This window comes from Opisthocomus hoazin, chromosome Z, assembly GCF_030867145.1.
Source record: "Opisthocomus hoazin isolate bOpiHoa1 chromosome Z, bOpiHoa1.hap1, whole genome shotgun sequence".
Classification (NCBI taxonomy): domain Eukaryota; kingdom Metazoa; phylum Chordata; class Aves; order Opisthocomiformes; family Opisthocomidae; genus Opisthocomus; species Opisthocomus hoazin.
In genome coordinates this window covers 39,298,866-39,320,712 of record NC_134454.1, presented here as the reverse complement: position 1 = coordinate 39,320,712, position 21,847 = coordinate 39,298,866, and the positions used below count along the sequence as shown (strand labels likewise).

The window sequence follows — 21,847 nt, the reverse complement described above, 5'->3', positions numbered from 1 at the left end:
CACTGCAACGTGCTGGGGTCTGGCCCATGCCTACCGAGCCATGTTCAACCTGATTCAGTGCCCTAAAGGGGAAAGGGGGGGAAGCGAAGCAGCAGGCGCTGCGGCTGGCGCTGCCCCCCCAGCTGGCCCTGCAGCCCCTCCAGCCCAGCAGGCAGTCACAGCCCCCCAGACCGGCACTGCCGCTGCCACAGCAGCAGGGTCTGCCTCGGTTTCCCTGGCAGGCACAGCAGCTGCTCCAGCCCCAGCTCCAGCTGCAGGCATCGCGGCTGAGCCCAATGACCAACCTGTGCCAGTAGCAGTCTCCCCCGTAAAACTAAAGAAAGACGCAAAGAGAGCAGATCGCTCCGGGAGGGATGACGATGAGCCAGGGTCATCGCGGGAGATAGAGACAGAGATCATCACCCGGTCCCTGTCCCTGGGCGAGCTGCGAGACATGCGGAAAGATTTCAGCCGCCACCCAGGTGAGCACATTGCCACCTGGCTGCTGCGGTGCTGGGATAACGGGGCCAGCAGCTTGGAGTTAGAGGGCAAGGAAGCCAAGCAGCTGGGATCCCTGGCCAGGGACGGGGGCATTGACAAGGCCATTGGGAAAAAGGAACAAGTCCTCAGCCTCTGGAGGAGACTTCTGTCAGGGGTGAGGGAGAGGTACCCCTTCAGTGACGATTTTGTATGTCATCCTGGCAAGTGGACCAATATGGAAAAGGGTATTCAGTACTTGAGGGAATTAGCTGTGCGGGAGCTGGTTTATAATGAACCAGACGATGACCAGTTACCCACAGACCCAGATGAAGTCCAGTGCACAGCATCTATGTGGAGGAAGTTTGTGTGGAGCGCACCCTCCTCATATGCCAACTCACTGGCAGTTGTAAACTGGAAGGGTAAGGAGGCACCAACAGTGGATGAGGTGGCTGTCAGACTCCGGCAATATGAGGAAAGTCTCTCTTCCTCCCTTGTCTCAGCTGTGGAGAAACTGGCCCGGGAGGTGCGGCAAATCAAAGAGAACATGTCCTACTCCCCACCTGTACGGGCCAGTGTCTCAGCTATTAGGGGCAAGCGTTTCTCTGCTCAGGAGAGGGAATACAGAGACTATACACCCCGGGGCACCCTGTGGTTCTACCTGCGTGACCACGGAGAGGACATGAGGAAGTGGGATGGAAAACCCACCTCAAGTCTAGAGGCACGAGTCCGTGAGTTGCGAGGTAAAACAATCACCAAAGGGCATTCTGCTAGGAAAAATGCTGCTCCAGTTTCCAGCAGTCAGCTCTCCAGACCAGGTAGACAGTTTGACCTTGATTCTGATCCTCTGGAGGGGACCTCCAAGTCCTTCTTACAGCAAGTGAGCAGCAATTTCTCTGACGAGGATTAGAGGGGCCCTGCCTCCAGCCAGGTGGAGGAAAGGGACAACCGTGTCTATTCGACGGTGTGGATTCGGTGGCCTGGCACGTCAGATCCACAAGAGTATCAAGCTCTAGTGGACACTGGTGCACAGTGTACTTTAATGCCATCAGAGTTCAAAGGGTCAGAGTCCATTTGCATTTCGGGAGTGACAGGGGGGTCCCAAGAGCTGAGTCTACTGGAGGCTGAAGTGAGCCTCACTGGGCAGGACTGGCAGAAGCACCCCATTGTAACTGGCCCCGAGGCTCTGTGCATCCTTGGGATAGACTATCTTAGGAGAGGCTATTTCAAGGACCCAAAGGGGTATCGGTGGGCTTTTGGCATAGCTGCTGTGGAGGCGGAAGAAATTAAACAGCTGTCCATTTTGCCTGGTCTCTCAGAGGATCCTTCCGTTGTGGGGTTGCTGAGGGTTGAAGAACAACAGGTGCCAATCGCGACCACAACGGTGCACTGGCGACAGTATCGTACCAACCAAGACTCCCTTCTCCCCATTCATCAGCTGATCCGCCAGCTGGAGAGTCAAGGAGTGATCAGCAAAACTTGCTCACCCTTTAATAGTCCCATATGGCCAGTGAGAAAATCTACTGGAGAGTGGAGACTGACAATAGACTACCGTGGCCTGAACGAAGTCACACCACCGCTGAGTGCTGCCGTGCCAGACGTGCTAGAACTTCAATATCAGCTGGAGTCAAAGGCAGCCAAGTGGTATGCTACAATTGACATCGCTAATGCATTCTTCTCCATCCCTTTGGCAGCAGAGTGCAGGCCACAGTTTGCTTTCACCTGGAGGGGCATCCAGTACACCTGGAATCGACTGCCCCAGGGGTGGAAACACAGTCCCACCATTTGCCATGGACTAATCCAGACTGCACTGGAAAAGGGTGAAGCCCCAGAACATCTGTAGTACATCGATGACATCATTATATGGGGCGACACCACGGAGGAAGTTTTTGAGAAAGGGGAGAAAATAGTTCAGATCCTTCTGAAAGCCGGTTTCGCCATTAAGCAAAGTAAAGTCAAGGGACCTGCTCAAGAGATCCAGTTTTTGGGAATAAAATGGCAGGATGGGCGCCGTCAAATCCAAATGGATGTCATCAACAAAATAGCAGCTATGTCTCCACCAGCCAGCAAAAAGGAAGCACAGACCTTCCTGGGTGTTGTGGGTTTTTGGAGGATGCACATCCCAAATTACAGCCAGATTCTAAGTCCTCTGTACCACGTGACCTGGAAGAAGAATGATTTTGAATGGGGCCCTGAGCAACGACAGGCATTTGAACAGATTAAACGGGAGATAGTTCATGCCATAGCCCTTGGTCCAGTCCGGTTAGGGCAAGATGTTAAAAACGTGCTCTACACCGCAGCCGGGGAGAATGGCCCAACCTGGAGTCTCTGGCAGAAAGCACCAGGGGAGACTCAAGGTCAACCCCTGGGGTTCTGGAGCTGGGGATACAAAGGATCCGAGGCCCGCTATACTCCCACTGAAAAAGAGATTCTGGCAGCATATGAAGGCGTTCGAGCTGCTTCATAAGTGGTCGGCACTGAAGCACAGCTCCTCCTAGCACCACGATTGCCGGTCCTGGGCTGGATGTTCAAAGAGAGGGTCCCCTCTACGCATCATGCCACCGATACTACGTGGAGTAAGTGGGTCGCTCTGATCACCCAGCGCGCCCGAATGGGAAACCCCAGTCACCCAGGAATTCTGGAGGTAATCATGGACTGGCCAGAAGGCAAAGATTTTGGAGCATCGCCAGAGGAGGAGGTGACACGTGCTGAAGAGGCCACACTGTATAACCAGCTGCCAGAAGATAAGAAACAGTATGCCCTGTTCACGGATGGGTCCTGTCGCATTGTGGGGAAGCAGCGGAGGTGGAAGGCTGCTGTATGGAGCCCTACACGACAAGTCGCAGAAACTGCCGAGGGAGAAGGTGAGTCCAGCCAGTTTGCAGAGGTGAAAGACATCCAGCTGGCTTTAGACATTGCCAGTCGAGCGAAGTGGCCAGTGCTCTATCTTTACACTGACTCTTGGATGGTGGCCAATGCCTTGTGGGGGTGGCTGCAGCAATGGAAGAAGAACAACTGGCAGCGCAGAGGCAAACCTATCTGGGCTGCCCCATTGTGGCAAGATATTGCTGCCCGGCTGGAGCAGTTGGCTGTAAAAGTCCGTCACGTGGACGCCCACGTCCCTAAGAGTCGGGCCACTGAAGAACATCAAAACAACCAGCAGGTAGATCAGGCTGCTAAGATTGAAGTGGCTCAGGTGGATCTGGACTGGCAACATAAGGGTGAACTGTTTATAGCTCTGTGGGCCCATGACACCTCGGGCCACCAAGTAAGAGACGCGACATACAGATGGGCTCGTGACCGAGGGGTGGACTTGACCATGGACACTATTGCACAGGTTATCCATGAATGTGAGACATGCGCTGCAATCAAGCAAGCCAAGCGGGTAAAGCCTCAGTGGTATGGAGGACGATGGCTAAAATATAAATACGGGGAGGCTTGGCAGATTGACTATATCACACTGCCACAAACCCGCCAAGGCAAGCGCTATGTACTCACAATGGTGGAGGCCACCACCGGATGGCTGGAAACCTACGCTGTGCCCCATGCCACCGCCCGGAATACCATCCTGGGCCTGGAGAAACAAGTCCTGTGGCGACATGGCACTCCTGAAAGAATCGAGTCGGACAACGGGACTCACTTTCGCAACAGCCTCATAGACACCTGGGCCAAAGAACACGGTATTGAGTGGGTGTATCACATCCCCTACCATGCACCAGCCTCGGGAAAGATCGAACGTTACAATGGGCTGCTAAAAACCACTTTGAGGGCAATGGGGGGTGGAACTTTCAAAAATTGGGATACCCATTTAGCAAAGGCCACCTGCTTGGTTAACACCAGAGGGTCCACCAACAGGGCTGGTCCTGCCCAGTCAAAACATCAGCGCCCCGTGGAAGGGGATAAAGTTCCTGTAGCGCACATGCGGAACATGTTAGGGAAGACGGTTTGGGTTAGTCCTGCCTCGGGCAAAGGCAAGCCCGTCCGCGGGATTGCTTTTGCTCAAGGACCTGGGTGTACCTGGTGGGTAATGCGGAAGGATGGGGAAGTCCGATGTGTACCTCATGGGGATTTAATTTTGGGCGAGAATAGTCCATAAATAAATTGTATAAAGTTAGTTGTTAAATAACCCTGTCACTGTCTGTTATCACTGTTATGATTGTTGTATTTTGTACCAGTAGTAGCATAGTAAGAATTCTCCAGATTAAAGAAGGATGGACTTCTTCGATGAGAACCTAGCAGAGCACAGCGATGATGGAAGTGGACCTGGTTTTCAACAACTGGCATCCAGCAACTTCATTAAGATCAACATCTCCTGCAGACTGTGGGCACAGGCCGCACCAGATACATCAGCCGTGAGCTCCGGATGCAGCAAGTGACCGCCCATCACCACACATCACCTCTCCTGCCACGGAAGACCATTACGACAGATGGAGCCTGAAGTCACGGATTAAATGAACTCAACGGACACTTTAGAGTGATGATCCACAGACTAAGGGAATGATATCTGGAGACAGGAGAAGTGGTGGTGAACAACTGGACAATGGGGGACCTGGGCATGACGTAGATGGTATGGAATAAGGGGTGGATAATGTCCTGGGTTTGGCCAGGACAGGGTTAATTTTCACCGGACTCCAGGAAGGGGCACAGCCGGGGGGTGGGGGCTGACCCCACCTGGCCAAACAGAGCCCGGTATTCCATACCATGTGACGTCACGCTGGGTTCCGGGGGGGGGGGGGGGGGGGGGGGGGGGGGGCGCGGCGGGAACGCACTCGTGCCTTGGGGGGGCGCGGCGCCGGTCCTGTTTCAGGAGAGCGGCTGTCTGGGTCGTACGGTTCGTTGTTGTGTTTTCTCCTTATTTGTATCGTTGTTGTTCCTGTTTCCCTCTGTTTGCTGTTCTGTTAAACTGCCCTTATCCCGACCCACCAGTTTCTGCCTCTTTCTTTTCATTCTCCTCCGCACGCCACGCCGGCAGGGGGGGCGGCCGCGTGGCGCTTTTCTTGCCGGCGGCAGCCGAAACCAAAACAATGACCAAGCACTGTCAGGCAGGATACCCATGTTGTCATTGGCATTTCTGACAAATTACTATGCACATAGACTTCTTGTTTAATGTCGCAGTTGTCACAATCCTCTTCTAGAATATACACACCCACCTATTTTTTTTTTTTTTTTAATCTGGCATTCATGAGCAACTCTGTTATTATTCACAAAATAGAAAGGAAAGTTGCAGGTACCTTAGCCCCAAAAGCAAACTCATGGGGGTTGTATGTGGATTATCATAAATCCCAGCGAGGATGTAAACCACATCTGATTTGTTCAGCCATCTGTAGGCTTTGGGCTACTTTGATACAGCACAGCAATGAGATCTTGGCTTAGCATTTCATTTGAGAAAATGAGAAAAATGCTGTGCAGGTGTAATAAAATACATGAGCTAAGTCCATGCAAGATATGAAAAGTAAGACTACAGATGGAAGTGTAGTTGCAGAGATGGTAACAGTCAGCAGCTTAATGGAAGAATACTGGCATGAAAAGAATCAGGGCCGTGAGTGCACCACTGGGTTGTAATCGCCCTGGTCAGCTGATCCTGGGCCTCCATGCAAACACCCAGTGCCCGTGAGCCTAGGCGCTCCTGTCTCCAAGCTCAGGCCTCAGCCTTCGCTCCTGGCCTGAGCTATGTCACAGGTGTGCCTGTCCCCAGCCCTGACTCCCGGATGGCCTTCAGATTTGTGCTGTAGTTTGTCTCCAGACCTGTTTTCTGGATGGACTTTGGACACACACTGCAGCCTTGTCTCTGTCTCTGGCCCCATCTCCCACTGTTCCTGCCTGGACTCCCTGGATGGATCCTGGACTTGATTCATCACCTCGACTTGTCTGGGACTGCTGACGAACCCTGTTATCAGCACCTGGCTCTGCCCATGCTGTTCAGATGCTGAGAACTGTGCTAGTATTCTTATGTTTTATCTAGTAGTCCTAGATATCCATGCTTAGATCAGCATGAAATTTCCATGCACCCATCTGCAGATCCTGCTTCCAGAGTCTCTTCTGAGTATGGTAAGAGATGGCTGAATAAAACTGACCCAGGGAGGGAGAACTACACAGGATGCAGCCTCCTAAGCAATAGTTAACAGCCAGAGGACTAAGTAATCAAAGGGAACGATTTGGAAGAACCCACAGTGATACCAGGGATACAGTTCATCTGGAAACAGGCAATTTCCCAGTTTCACAAAGGAAATCTGCAAACACAGGTAGCAGACACATTACTGAAGTTATCAGCCATCACCTACCTACCACCTGAGCAGGTAAGCAGGGGATTCATACTAGGGCAGCACCCCCCCCACTGGATTTCTCTTTCCTAATCTAGATGATATTTTTAATACTCTCAGTCCCTGCAGTACTCAATTTGTTCACGAAAAATCCCAGACTTCTGCTGGACTTTGCTAGCAACTACACAGAGCAAGATGAAGTTATCAGTTCACCTGATGTAAAAAGAAAAATCTTTTGAGAAAACTTTAGGACACACAATATAAAACCCCTTAAAATGCTCATTTACCTTGCCAACAGCACACAGTCCACATTTTTTATCTTTCCCAATATCAAAGCATCCGATGGCTGCAAGGCAAGCAAATAAGAATGAGTTACAGCCTGACAATCACATTAGAAACCTTAAATGCTACTTAAAAATAAGCAGGATAGTTATGAAACAAAACACTGGTTACCACTGTAGCCTCACGTTTTATTCAGCTGAGAATATGTAATTTGATATGGCAGATTTGTAAAACCAGTCTGGAACACGAAGATAAACTCTGATGCCAGAAGCATTATCACAATTTTTCTGCGTTCATACTGCCATTAATATTGCAACTCGTCACTTTCCGGTTTGAAACAGCAATACGTTCAAATACTTTGAAAAGGTATTTCAAACAGCTCTACACAAACGTGAAAAAAAGCATGTACATATTGCCTTTACATTGGTTAGCACATCTCACTCTCTTCTGTAGACTTAAGTGCCACTCCCTACTAAAACCCCCCTCCCAACAGAAATCACATTTAATCTGTTCCTTTTCATAACAGTCCCCGTTCTCTTCTCTGTCCCCTTTCTACCACGGCCCCCTAGCTCATGTTAGGGGTGTGAGGAAGAGTTCTAGACACCTCCAAACCACCCTTCACTCCCCTCCGCTGCCTGACAACCTCCCTCTTCCCTGCTGCTGGCAGTCCCACTTTTGGGAAGTGAACTGTGATATGTCAGAGAACGTCTGGCACACCAGTGGCAGCAGCAGTGCTGTGTGCATTCTGCCCAGGGACCAGGAGACAGCATGCACTCTCCTCTCACGCCTACACAATGAGAACACATGTTTCTCCTGACCAGCCTGGAAGTTAGAGCATTTTGTGTACAGCTGTCCAGTTGGTACACATGCCCTGCCTTGGAGGCGGTCATATCGCCCACACGAAGCAGCCCCCAAGTCATCAACTGCCACTACAGCAAATTGACTGCTCTGTGGGCTGTGTTCTGCTCCTGGGCTATAGGCATCAGGGATCTGAAATACACAATGCTTCTAGCTTCCCTTTTTTTTGAAAAATGTAAGGCTCTGTTCCATTAGATGCCAGACTGCATTTGTGCCTAAGAGCAGTGCAGCTGGATGTGCTGCTTCTCCTCCCCAGTTCAGAACTGCATGCATTTCATTCTTTTTATTGCACTGTAGAAGAAACTGTAAATAAACTAGAAGCCACTCTGTGCCGACCTCTCCTTCCATGCCCTGGGATTTAAAGCTGAAACAGCTATTAAAAAAATTATGATTTATTCACTGATTACGAGTCTGAAAGTGTCTGGAAGGACTAACACACTTGTATTTAGAAATATTCTGTTGCCTGTTACTTAATATAATTTTATTTATCTTTTAATGCTAGCCCCAAGATTTCAAATAGCATTTAGTTTTACAACTGTTAATTCTATTACACACTTGAAAACTCACAGAGATCTAGAATAAAGTAATACCAGTCTCACATAGCTGCATTTTAGATATACTAATCTCTAATAAAAACATCACTTTCCACTCCCTATTGCACAGCTCTTTTTGGTCATTTTTGATGTGAAATCTTCTCAAAGCACCATAATTTACTCAATCACCTATGTTTAAATTCTGACAGACACAGATTTACTTTTTTTTTTAAAGCTAATGTTCCAGAAAGAGTTTTTTTAGAACTGTAGTGTATTCCGACTTCTTTTCAAAAGTGTCCGCTTAATATTCATGTATTGACATTTAAACATTAATCTATTTACCTCACTTTATGTATACTCTTCTGAACCAGATATGGCTTTAACAGTGAAATTTCACACAAGGCAAAAGCCTTGCTGTCTAGTTGCCAAGGCATTTTCATGTTGCAACTTTCCATAACAATGAAAATTCACAATAATTAGCATTTGGGGTTTTGTTTTTTTGGGTTTGTTTTGTCTAGAGAGCACACATTTGCTGTGTGAAGTAATAAGCACACAACTTAGCTCACAGTAAGATACACAAACACCCTTAAAAACTAAAGGTGACTTCAGTCAAAGTTCCTTGCCTTCTATTAGAAAGAAAAGTAAACACCATTACGTTGGGGACTGGACCCTTTGCTTTACAAGTGACAGATACAAGTTTATTGCAAGCAATAGAATCAAGTTTACATCAATTTCTAAAAGATCTGAGGTAGAACAGTGCAATTGAACTGCTATTTGATATTCATCCCCACCACAGAACTCCGTTGAGTTCTGGCATACACTGCTGATGCACCAAGAATGCAACAGCTTTGAAATCGAATAGGCTTCAAAACCCAGGCAGCAGCCTGGGTTTTCTTCCTGATCCACTGCCATCCCAGTTGCTTCAAAAGGCTTCAGGGTGGCCATGTAACAGGACTGGTTGTCATCTTTACACAGATTTTCACAGAACACTTTCAGGGCATCTTCCAGGTGACTGCATGAATACCTTTCTTGCACATGACCACTACAAACATGGCAGAGAAAATGTCAGAAGAACAAAGAATGCTCTGCTAAATGATAAACTGACAGTTTAAGAAAAGACTTTGCAGATACTGCACCATGGGTCATTAAAAGAGAGGAAATAAGGATAAATCAGTATGTGTAAAGTTACAAGGATGTGAAAGATACAGAAATTTCAAACCATGTGTTAACCACGTAACAGAACCAGTGTATGCTTCTGTTCCACTCTCTTCATCCCATAAGTTCTTTCCAGTGCTGTTTATCTCTCTACTATTATCTCAGCTGTAGTCGGCAGCTTCGAAATGCTAAGAAAAACCTAAAAACTTCCAATGAAACAATCCGAATTTAAAGCTCCAATACAGTATTTTAAAATAAGGATTTAAGAAAAGGCTCAATAAAAGTTCTCAAACATTAATAATTCATATAAGTATTTAACTACTTCCCCCTTCCACAAAATCCAAGTCAGACACATATTACTCCGTTGAAAAACCGAAAAGGATGCAAAGAACCCTGGACAGTTAACCCTAAATTACAACAGTAACAAACAATTGAAATAAATCCCTTTTGTCTGCAATATAAATCTGCTTAAAGTACTGCTCATCTGGTATTTATATAATTCATTTTTTCCTTGGTCTCACCTCAAAAGCAAGCTGGAAGGGAAAACAGAATGAATGAACAAAATAAAAATCTAAGCAAAACTTGAGATGGAAAAGAATCTCACAGATTCCCCAAGCCTTCATTTAACCTGTGATCTAGTTTAGAAACCAAAGAATGTACGTGTTTGGGGAGCCAGAAGAGGAGCTTAAGTGTTACGTCATCTGGTCTGATTTACCTGATGCAGGCATACAAAGCTCATTTGCATGAGCTTTGTTTGCCATATACACATATGACCGAAAAAAGCAGAGGCACCTACAATAATTTTCTAGAATGGGAAGATATTTTGCTGATCTGGGGAAAGGTGATTCAGAACCACGTTCTGTCATCCAGAAAGTAAAACAATCTAACTGAAAGTATATTCTGAACAAAGTTTTATTAGTAGTGTCAAAATTCAATGATGAAGATAAATGTGGCTGCAAGCAATTTTCTTATCCTATAAGTGAACAATATTTTCCACACCTGGAGATGGAATGCCAAAAGATTTTATGGTATTTTCCACAGAATACCAAACGCAACCAAAATGGTGGAAGCAGACAAGGCAGAAAAGAAGGCTGGAATATTAACAGCCGTAAGCATATTTATTCTTAAAAAAACTAATGTACTGCATCTTCACTAGTATTACTAATGTAACCTGAAAGATCGTGGGAGGACCAATGCCAATATAGAGAACCACAAAAATGCTCACACTAGTTTCCCTTAAACCTTTCCATATTTCACCCGAAAAAAATATCCCCACATTCCCTAACGATGTAAGTTTTGTTACTAAATGAATCTTAGAATTTGAGAAGGCCAAAGCAGAAGACAATTCAAGGACTCTACGTGAACAAAATGTAAGCTATTATTCTGCTTCTAAAAGTAAAGAAACAGCACTAAAGAAATGTCTATTTTGCTGTTGTTAAATGTCAAAGGAGCCAAGGAACGTGACTACCAGAAAGGTTTTCAGCTTAAAGTCTTTTGGCTATGTTCTTGCCAAAAAACTTAAGGATTAAAAACCAAAATTTAAGGCAAGTAGAAATGTACACTTTACATTTTTACAGGATAGAATGAAATTTACATACATTTTTTTAACTATGCCTTGCATTTTCCTTTTGGCATTCATTCATTTTCATTCTTCATAGTTTTGCTTGAACTAAATAGGCTTTATGTTGCATCTCTAATTCTCCCACCAATTAAAAGACCACAAAGGTCTGAACAGTTTATTTAGATTAAGCCCTTTACTTCTTCAAATTTCAGGCAGATTCTGTCTCCACTGATGATACAGCTCTATGAACAGGCATCTTTATGGCAGAAAAACCCAAATTTGGTTTTATTTCAGTAAAAATCAAGAACAAGACACACCTTTAGAAAAAAATACTAACATAAACCAAAAACTTCTAAACATTTCCAAGCACACTTAAAAAAAGTTCTCATTTGCTCTTTCGCATTCAGCAGTAGCTGCTTCTCTCATCTCTGCTGTTCTAAAATGAGAGAGGCAGGCTGTGCAGCACCTTCCTTCTGAATGCTAAAAAGCCTCAGCACCAAAATAAGCAAACATTAATCCACCTGATGATACCAAATAAATTTGTGAGGTTTGTTTCTGCTTCAATTGCAGTCCATCAGCTTGACCCACTCAATGCACTTTATACAACCCTGCAACTTCTGGTCCAAGCCCTGCACATCTTACACTAAGGCTGATCCACCATTTGCTCCATGAAGATGAAAACTGCATTCGAACACTGAAGTTAGTGCGATTCTATGCAGGAGTGAATCTACATGAAACAACCCTTAGATCGATGGCCTGAGTTCTTAGAGTTCAAATCTACAGGCAGAGAGAAGAGAGACAGGCCAGCAGGGGTAAGGACAAAAGCTCGCTGTTTGGCTGTGCTCCCCTTCACAGGCACAGAAGTCCCACAAAGTTGCAGTTTTCTATCCATATCAGCTTAGCAGTCCCAGTTCAGCCCACTACAGTATCCAGAATCCACGCTTGGGTTCCTATCATGACACCTCAGTTACACCCCACCCCATACACAGAGACAGAATATTCACTAGCTTTTTCTTTAAGTTGAGCCTATGCTAAATGTGTAATACACAAGCTCAGACACAGCCAGTCCATTGACCAAGGCTTCTCACAAACCACAACAGGCAACCAAGATTTATTTTCCCTTATTCATGTTGCATTTTGTGAAGAACACAGAAAAAAAAGACAGTAGCTAAGCTGCTTCCTAAACGAAATTTAAAAAGCCTTCCATACTGACCAAAGGTGCAGGACTGAGGAAGCTTTTTCCACTCCCTTGTGCAGAAGCCATCCTGCAGGCACTCCTACTCCTCTCAGTAATACTAAACCCTGCTGTAAGCTACCTACTGCACTGCAGAATTTGGGCAACCCAAATGCTGTTGCATCCCAACGCTGTGACAGAACAGCCCTCCAAATGCTGTGCTGCCACTGTGCCCTTAACAGATCCCTGTGAGGGAGAAAAGCATTTCATCCTTCCTGGATATGAAGGCTTCAGTTAAGATCTGCTACAAGCATAGTGCTATTTTTGCTCCATGAGCAGTCTCTAGACACAGTCATGCTGTGACCATCCATGACTCCCAAAAAACGGGGAAGGTAAGGTAATGGCAGCTGGTTTGGGTTAGCCGGTGGATTCTACTTCAGACCAACACTGGCTACCATTTGGAGAGCAGAAAACAGAGGAGACAGGTTCCCTTCATTCTCTTGCAGTTTGTTAATAGATTTTGAAGGATGGTGGAAAAGTCATACATGTATTTTTCTGATGGTGTTTTCTCCTCCCTTAATCTTTATCCCCTTCCCCTTCTTGAATGGTGCACACACAAACTCCGCTTGCTCTTTATGCTCTTACTTCCCCCTTAAACTATCTTGCATGGAGGCACGGATTCAGATTTTCAATCACACACCACACACTGAGCCTTCTGGCAAGCTTCTACTCACAAAATGACTTCTTCCAACACATGCCAGATGTTTTATTGTATGTATACTAGCTTACACTGGTAGATTTCATAAGATATAATTCTGATGGCAATTATAAAGCACCCAGACTCCCCTGGTCTTATGACATTACACAACATCTGAGATCCAGTTCTTCTGTGTCAACTAGAACCTCTCTCCCTGCCTCTATTTCCTGTTCATGCAACACTCTCTCAACTTTCGGCTTGCCTGTTCCTACTATACATGCTTTGGGGCAGGAATTGTACTTTACAACACATTTAGCACAGTGAATAGAGAAACACCCCTAGCCTCTCCTCCCTTTTGCTGAGGAAAAGAGCTGAAGTAATGTGAAGCAGAGCTGGTCAAGCACATCTGTGCCACAAAAACAGTTTCAGAGCTTCATTTTCAAACCAGTTTCAAAAAATGTGGTTATAAGCATGACTACAGAGGAAGTTCCGTCTGAACATGAAGAAGAACTTCTTCACTCTGAGGGTGACGGAGCACTGGAACGGGCTGCCCAGGGAGGTTGTGGAGTCTCCTTCTCTGGAGATATTCAAGACCTGCCTGGACAAGGTCCTGTGCAGCCTGCTGTAGGTGACCCTGCTTCGGCAGGGGGGTTGGACTAGATGACCCACAGAGGTCCCTTCCAACCCTGAACATTCTGTGATTCTGTGAAAGCAGTGGTCTGTAAAGCATAATTCAGTGGTTACAGGGAAAATGGTGGCCCATATACCTCAAAGCACAGTGTTCTCCAATCCAGAAAAGTTACTGGAGCAATCTGACATATACTGCAGGTCACAAAACAGCACAAATTTAAAAGAGAGTGTTTATCACACTTGACTTATAAATTCATCCAATCTACAAACACTAATAGGTATAGTCTCCTTTGGACATCACCTTTGTAACACCTTGTTTCTACAAACTAAGAATCACACAACACATAGCAACTAAAAGGAAACAGTCTTATGACAGTACCTCCTTCATGCTCTCATTTAACAGTCTGAAAACTCTTAAAGCATACAAACATCTTTAAACACAGCAAAAAGTCTCAGTAATAAAAAAACATACGTTATACAGACCTTGCCGTAAGGAGTATCAACATATTTTTCTGTTCTTCCTTCTAAGATATCTGGATCATCCAGGCCAGTTCCACCAATAATTCCGACCTTCACACAAAAAAAGTACATATTAGTCTTCTTGAGATTACACACCATTTAACACCGTGTCTGAAAAACTAACTAGGCAGCTACAAAATGTATCTTCTGCTTGGGATGGGGCTAGACTACTAATCAGCAAAACATAGTATGTCCAGCAGTTTCCCAGAAAGGAAATTTGAAATGACTGATTTTGAACAACTGTGTTCAACTTGCCAATTTCTTACACTATGATTCTTCTCTTTAAAGACACCAAATTTAAAAAGCTATGTAAAATGCACAAAGATGTGCCAATTCATCATTTATCCCCAATACAAAAATGACGGGTGTTATTTGGCAATGCCTTTAATGAGTGAGAAATACCTGTATAAAGCATATTTTAACAAAGGCTTCCTGTTCACATGTAGAAAAACAGTCCTACACATAACTGCCATACTGAATACCAGGCATTACTATATAGTAATTATAGTATATTACTATATATATAGTGTATATATATACACATTACTATATAGTAATTATAGTATATTACTATATATAATGAAAATCTTTTTTCAAAAAATTAGAAGATTTTGCTGTTGACTTGCCAAGATCTAAGAACTTCCCTGTTTCTGTAAATAGTCTCTGTATAGCTTCTGAAAAGGGAGACAGTTCAACAGCATCTTCACAAGTGAAATAAAAAGAATCTGCTGACAATTTCACCTGGTGTGAGCACTGCCAGGTTGCTTCACATATTTATGACTAGGTCCTCCAGTACCTAGGAAGACAGCAGCGCTCATTCAAACTCTGCCTGCAGCTGGGTCACTAATTGTCTCCTGTGTAGACACGCTGGTGTCAGGTTTTTATTCAACTCACAACATTTCCCTAAGTAAAAACTTAACAGACTCTTGCTCCTCCTACTTTTTTATGAAGTCTTTTCAAGTACCTTTTTCCCCAAATTTTTATGAAATTGACTAACTGTTTCAAAGCATAATGGAAAGGGAAAAGAGAGGGCAAAGCAAAGGACCACTTAAATAAAATATACTTAATTTCCTCAGGAAATCAGCTAAAAGTCCTGTGTTGTGTTTTGATACAACTTGAAGTGAAGGAGTATGAAGTGATTCACAATCACCACGTATCTGTCTCGCTTTAGTAATTACTAACTTCTTGTTCTTTCTCATTGCTCATCTGTTCTAGTTCTTCTGTAAAAAAAAAAAAGGGGGGGTGAAAATAAGGTAGTTTGAAACATAGATTCTCATTGAGTCTACACTGACCTGTGACTTCATACTCCAGTTAAAGAAAAATGCATCTGAATTTTCTTGTTTCTAGTTCACCATTGGAAAGTATCTTGGTTTTGTCCTTGTAGGGACAATTCCATTTTCAATCAGGTCAAGTTTTCTCTAAAGTTCAGAACACTTCTAGCTCCTTGGATGGAACAGGTACTGTCAGGCCCTTCACAACCTCAAGCAAAGTAATGGTATTATAATACCATTATTAATGGTACTATAAAGCTGTAAGATGCTGGCAGAAGTCTCACAATCACTAGCCCTTGTTCTTGTCGGGGACTTCAACTTACCAGACATCTGCTGGAAACAGAACACAGCAGAGAGGAAACAGCCTAGGAGGTTCCTGGAGTGTGTGGAAGATAACTTCCTCACGCAGCTGGTAAGTGAGCCTACCAGGGGATGTGCCTCGCTAGACCTGCTGCAGAGGTCGGGACTGCTGGTCAGGACTGCTGCAGAGAGGGACTGCTGGGAGATGTGGTGGTTGGAGGCCGTCTTGGGCTTAGCAATCATGAAATGACAGAGTTCTCCGTTTGAGGTGAAGTTATGAGGGGTGCCAGCAAAACCACCACGACAGACTTTCGGAGGTCAGATTTTGGCCTGTTCAGGACATTGGTTGAGGGGGTCCCCTGGGACAGAGTCCTGAAGGGCAAAGGGGTCCAGAAAGGCTGGACATTCTTCAAGGAGGAAGTCTAAAAGGCACAGGAGCAAGCTGTCCCCATGTGCCGCAAGGCGAACTGGCAGGGAGGACGACCAGCCTGGCTAACCAGGGAGCTCTTGCTGGGACTTAACAGAAGGGTTTACCACCTCGCAAGAAAGGGCAGGTGACTCAATCGGAGTACAGGGCTCTTGTTAGGTCACGCAGAGAGGAAATCAGAAAGGCAAAAGCCCAGCTAGAACTCAGGCTGGCCACTGTTGTAAGGGACAACAAAAAATGTTTTTACAAATACATCAACAATAAGAGGGCCAGTGAGAGTCTCCATCCCTTATTGGATGTGAGGGGGAATACTGCCAATAAGGATGAGGAAAAGGCTGAGGCACTTAATGCCTTCTTTGCCTCAGTCTTTAATAGTCAGGCTAGTTATTCCCAGACAGTCAGCCCCCAGTGCTGGAAGATAGGGAAGGAGTGCAGAACAAACCTCCCATAATTCAGGAGCAAGCAGTTAACAACCTGCTATGCCACCTGGACAGTCACAAGTCTATGGGACCAGATGGGATCCACCCAAGAGTGCTGACGGAACTGGTGGAGGAGCTGGAGAAGCCACTCTCCATCATCTATCAGCAGTCCTGGCTAACAGGGGAGGTCCTGGACTGGCTCACCAATGTGACACCCATCTACAAGAAGGCCTGGAAGGAGGATCCTAGGAACTACAGGCCTGTCAGACTGACCTTGTGCCAGGCAAGATGATGGAGCGATTCATCCCGAGTGCACTCACCAGGAATGTCAAGGACAATCAGGGGATCAGACCCAGCCAGCATGGGTTCGTGAAAGCCACGTCCTACTATGACCAACCTGATCTCCTTCTATGACCAGGTGACCCGTGTAGTGGATGAGGGAAAGGCTGCCGATGTCATCTACCTGGACTTTAGTAAGGCCTTTGACACTGGTCTCCACAGCATCCTCCTGGAGAAACTAGGTGCTGCCCATGGTTTGGATGGGTGTACTCTTCACTGGATAAAGAACCGGCTGAATGGCCGAGCGCAGGGAGTGGTGGTGAATGGAGTTAAATCCAGCTGGCAGCTGGTCACGAGTGGTGTTCCCCAGGGCTCAGTTTTGGGGCCAGTCTTGTTTAACATATTCATCAATGATCTGGATGAGGGGAACGGGTGCTCCCTCAGTAAATTTGCAGATGACACCAAGCTGGGCGGGAGTGTAGATCTGCTCAAGGGTGGAAAGGCTCTGCAGAGAGATCTGGACAGACTGGATCGATCGGCCAAGGCCATCCGTATGAGGTTCAACAAGGCCAAGTGCCGGGTCCTGCACTTGGGTCACAATGACCCCATGCAACGCTACAGGCCTGGGGAGGAGTGGCTGGAAAGCTGCCTGGTGGAAAAGGATCTTGGGGTGCTCGTTGGCAGCTGGCTGAACATGAGCCAGCAGTGTGCCCAGGTGGCCAAGAAGGCCAACGGCATCCTGGCTTGAGTCAGGAATGGTGTGGCCAGCTCGAGCAGGGAGGTGATTGTGCCCCTGTACTCGGTGCTGGTGAGGCCGCACCTCACGTACTGTGTTCAGTTTTGGGCCCCTCACTACAAGAAAGACATTGAGGTGCTGGAGCGTGTCCAGAGAAGGGCAATGAGGCTGGTGAGGGGTCTAGAGAAGAAGTCTTATGAGGAGCAGTTGAGGGAGCTGGGGTTGTTTAGTCTGGAGGAGGCTGAGGGGGGACCTTATCGCTCTCTACAACTTCCTGGAAGGAGGTTGTAGTGAGGCAGGTGTTGGTCTCTTCTCCCAGGTAACTAGCAGTAGGACGAGAGGCAATGGCCTCGAGTTGCATCAGGGGAGGTTTAGATCAGATATTAGGAAAAATGTCTCTACTGAAACAGTGGTCAGGCATTGCAACAGGCTGCCCACAGAGGTGGTGGAGTCACCATCCCTGGACGTGTAGATGTAGCACTTCAGGATATGGTTTAGTAGCCATGGTGGTGTTGGGTGGATGGTTGGACTCAATGATCTTAGAGGTCTTTTTCAACCTATGATTCTATGATTTAAAAATAACGTCACCATTTATCACACACAGAGAAAATGCTACTGCTTTTTTTTCTTTTCTCTAATGAGACCAGTTGTTGTGATGTTGGACTGACCTTTAAGATGAAGAATTTATATCACGGCTGAGTTGCTTATCATGGCAAAAAAAAATCTGGAACCATTCTGGCATGACTTATTACTGCATGGTTCCACCAGTTTTTATTATTTTTAAAGACAGAAAAATTCTCATGTAAAAGCTCCAGGCTTCAACGTACAACACCCCTCTTCCACAACACACCCCCAACTGCCTCTTACTCCAGCTTTTTCTTAACTTTCACACTTATAGAGAGCTCAGTTGTTTAACCATTATATTAGCTGACTCATAAAGCATTTTGTGTCAACAAGCAGGGGCCCTGTGGTCTTCGTTACACATCAAATACTTCTCCAAGAAAGCTCTCTACACTATATGATGTAAGCGCTGATACGCCGAAGTAGTTTTAACAGACCTCCTGTTTCCTTTTGCTACCCCCCTGTGGAGCACGAGGAGTAGTGCAAAGGAGAATACCAGCAAAAATACACAAACTCCAACCATGAGTATACTCAAGCATTAGGGAAGACCTAGATCATTGTCTGCAGTAGTACTGATGTGTCTGTTCCCATGTTACTCATGTTGGTTATCACAAACGTTCAGGTTGTTAGCTTGCTCATGAAAATTCTGAACAATACATAAATTTTAGGATAAATACTTTTTGCCTTAAGAATTGCGTTAAGTAGTGTGCAACAGGAACAATCATAAAACTCAAACCAAACAAAAGACCACCTTTACCATTGCTCATGTGTACATTCAGTAAATATGGAAGATTACTATATTAACAGAAGCCAGGATAAAAATGGTGCCTTTTTTTTTTTTTAAATCCGGAAAAAAATGGTTCCTTCAGTAACTTAACTAGTTCTAGTTTGATAAAATGCTTGTTTTATAAGTGCCCTATGATTTAAGATTGAGAATACTCAACAGGGAATGCTTACCTGCCTGAGATTTTATGTTTGGTGAAGTGAAAATTCTTGGGACTGCGAAAAACAGTGCAATGCTGCAGGTATCAGCTACATGACACAAAACTTAAGTTTGGAACGACAATGCTTTGAGGTCCTTACGAACATACAGATCCAGCACGGCAACAGACTGTTCCTGTACCAGAAAGCAGCACACCCGATCTGCGGCAGCACAGAGCTTGTAGGCCTGGTGAGGCTGCTTTCAGACTTGCTCTTGGGCTCCCTACTCCGGCTGCTGCAGTGGCATCAGTATGTGCTTGTGCTGCATAGCTCCATTCCAGAGCAGGCTTTTACACCAAGGGCCATGCTGTCAGAAACAGTGGCAGTGCAACAAGCTAGCAAAATATTCACAGCTCTCAGGGTGGAGTACCCACATCTCGGAAGAAGACCTAGACTATCTTGAATTTGCTTTTGCCTTACTTCACACAAACCACCTTTCCAGCAGTTTGGTCAACCTTCAAGCCACCTCAGGCAACACTGGCTAGAGAAATACTGGGCTCACTATAATTCACCAGAAAGCTACTACAATGGAAGGAAAGTTAGGCCAGCAGAGATTTGTTGAAGCAGGAGCTTCTCTAACCATGTAATGCCAACTTGGAGCCGCCCACTCCAACCCTAAAATCAATTTTACTTCTCTGCAAGAGAATTATTTTTCCTCCAGTTTACACAGCAGGCATGGTGGTGATGGGTTGATGGTAGGACTTGATGATCTTAGAGGTCTTTTCCACCCTTGAAGACTCTACAATTCTATGATTCTATAATCTCCAGGACTATCATCTGCGTCTGGGGACTTGAGACCCAAAGATCTGATCCTATATTAAATTCTGCTTTACAGACCTTCTAGTGAATTATCAGAAGGAACGCAGCTGCTCTAGGGTCCGTGGGGAGTTACTCTGCCAAGGGAGGTAAGGTCTATTCCAATCTATCAGCCCAGGCATTAAAGGTAAGGACAGCAGAAAGGAGCTGACTCAGGGAGAAAAGTCTCACCTTTCCACAAAAGACAGAGCCAGTCACATCTAGGGGTGACCTCAAGAATGGAAAGATGCAGGACTGCATATGTTTCATTAGGGACTTTGCATCCTACAAAGGGGCACGAAGGACATGACCTGTGAAAATTAATGGAGTCTGTAGCTAAGGTTACCTGGAATTCAATCTGAAGTAAAATGGCATTGCAGTAGAATAAAACATGAAGTATTTCACCAAGGTATAGTTCATCTCAAACACCGGGATGAAGAGCAACAAAAATGAAACCTAATGAAAAGTTATCACACCAGTAAGTACAAAATCAAAAGCACGTCTCTGTGGGAGTCCAAGCAATGATCACACTTCAGTGCACGCTGTTCTTGACCTGCACTTTGGTGAGATTCCTCGAATAGGTTCAAGCACAGGACACAGAAGTATCAGTACAGTAGCAGCCTATGCTTGTCATCTGACGGTCTTTAACACTAGTATGTGTCAAATGTTACAACGGTCAGCTATGAGTCTTTGGGATAACAACCAACCAATGAATACATCTGTAGTCCTCTCTTCTATTCTGGGGATAATGAGAAGAGGATGGCACTAAAAATACTCATTTAAAAGAAGGTAAACAGCAAGCTGCATACAACCTACCGCTAAGAGAATACACCTGCCGTCTCTGTAAAATAAACACAGCTCAGAAGCCACTTCCACACGCCAAAACAACTGGGAGTTACTACACCTCAGAAAACTAATTCACGGTTCAGTCAAAACGCAGACGCAGAGTCTCAGCTCAAGCAGCCCGCTCACGGCTGACGCAGGCCGTCACCTTCCGGGCCCCTTTTCTAAACACAGGGGAGCTCAGCCGAAACTCCGGCGCCGGCTCGCTTCTGCTGAGGCCTGGGGGTCTCGCTCCCTCTCACGGGCGCATCCGACACCGCAGCCAGGTCGGAACCCCCCAGAAGCAGAGGCCTCCAGCTTTCATTTAAAAAAAAAAAAGAACAAAAAAACCCCAATCCGCCTCTTCCGGGACAGCCAGCGGGGTCGGCCCGAGCCGCCAGCAGATGGCAACACCCGGGTCTTGGGGGAGGGGGGGCCCACACGGGCGAGGCGGCGGCCTGGCGGGGGGCGACCGGCCCGACGCCGCCACCCACACCGGCCCCTCTCCCGCCGGGCACCGCTGCGGGCCGCCGCGCTCCGTGCCGGGGGAAGGGGAGGCGGGAAGGGAGCGGGGAGCTGGGGAGGACGTGGGGGGCGATGGGCAGCGCCAGGAGGGCAGCGGCGTGGCCCACGCCCTCCCGCTTCCACCCCGCACGCCCGCAGCCAGCCCGAGGGACGCGGGGGCAGGGGGGTGAACCGATAGGCGGGGAGGGGCCTCCCGCCGCCACCGCCCTCCCGACCCACAACGGCGCAGACCCACGCTTACCTTCACGGCCGCGGCGGCCATGTTGCCGGGAAGAGCAAAGGCGAGCGCGGGGCGGGGCGGGGCGGGGCCGCTGGCAGCCGGCCAGCCCGCCGCCGCCGCCGCGCGCGCCCTTCGCTAGGTGGCAGCGCGCGGTCGCGCTGAGGGGAGGGCGCGCCGCGCGTATGGCTGGGGCCCGGGGCGGGGGGGGCGGCCCGGCCTGCGGGCCCCGTTTGCGGGCCTGGGCCCTGTGCGGGCTGTGCTGCCTCGATGCTGGTCGCGCAGCCGGGGTTCTTCGGGAAGCGGTTAGGAACACGCGGTGAAGAGCA

At 46.8% G+C, this 21,847-nt stretch overlaps 1 protein-coding gene across 1 annotated transcript in view; it reads right to left on the bottom strand.

The window, feature by feature from the left end:
• Positions 1-21,593, bottom strand: part of MTAP (methylthioadenosine phosphorylase) — a 50,466-nt gene extending 28,873 nt beyond the window's left edge. The window contains exons 1-3 of the mRNA XM_075411342.1: positions 21,543-21,593; positions 14,090-14,176; positions 7,004-7,062 (exon numbers count right to left, since the gene is read on the bottom strand). Coding sequence (XP_075267457.1) covers positions 7,004-7,062; positions 14,090-14,176; positions 21,543-21,563 — 167 coding nt within the window. The 5' untranslated portion in view covers positions 21,564-21,593. The remainder of the gene's footprint in view (positions 1-7,003; positions 7,063-14,089; positions 14,177-21,542) is intronic.
• Positions 21,594-21,847: the final 254 nt, after the last annotated feature.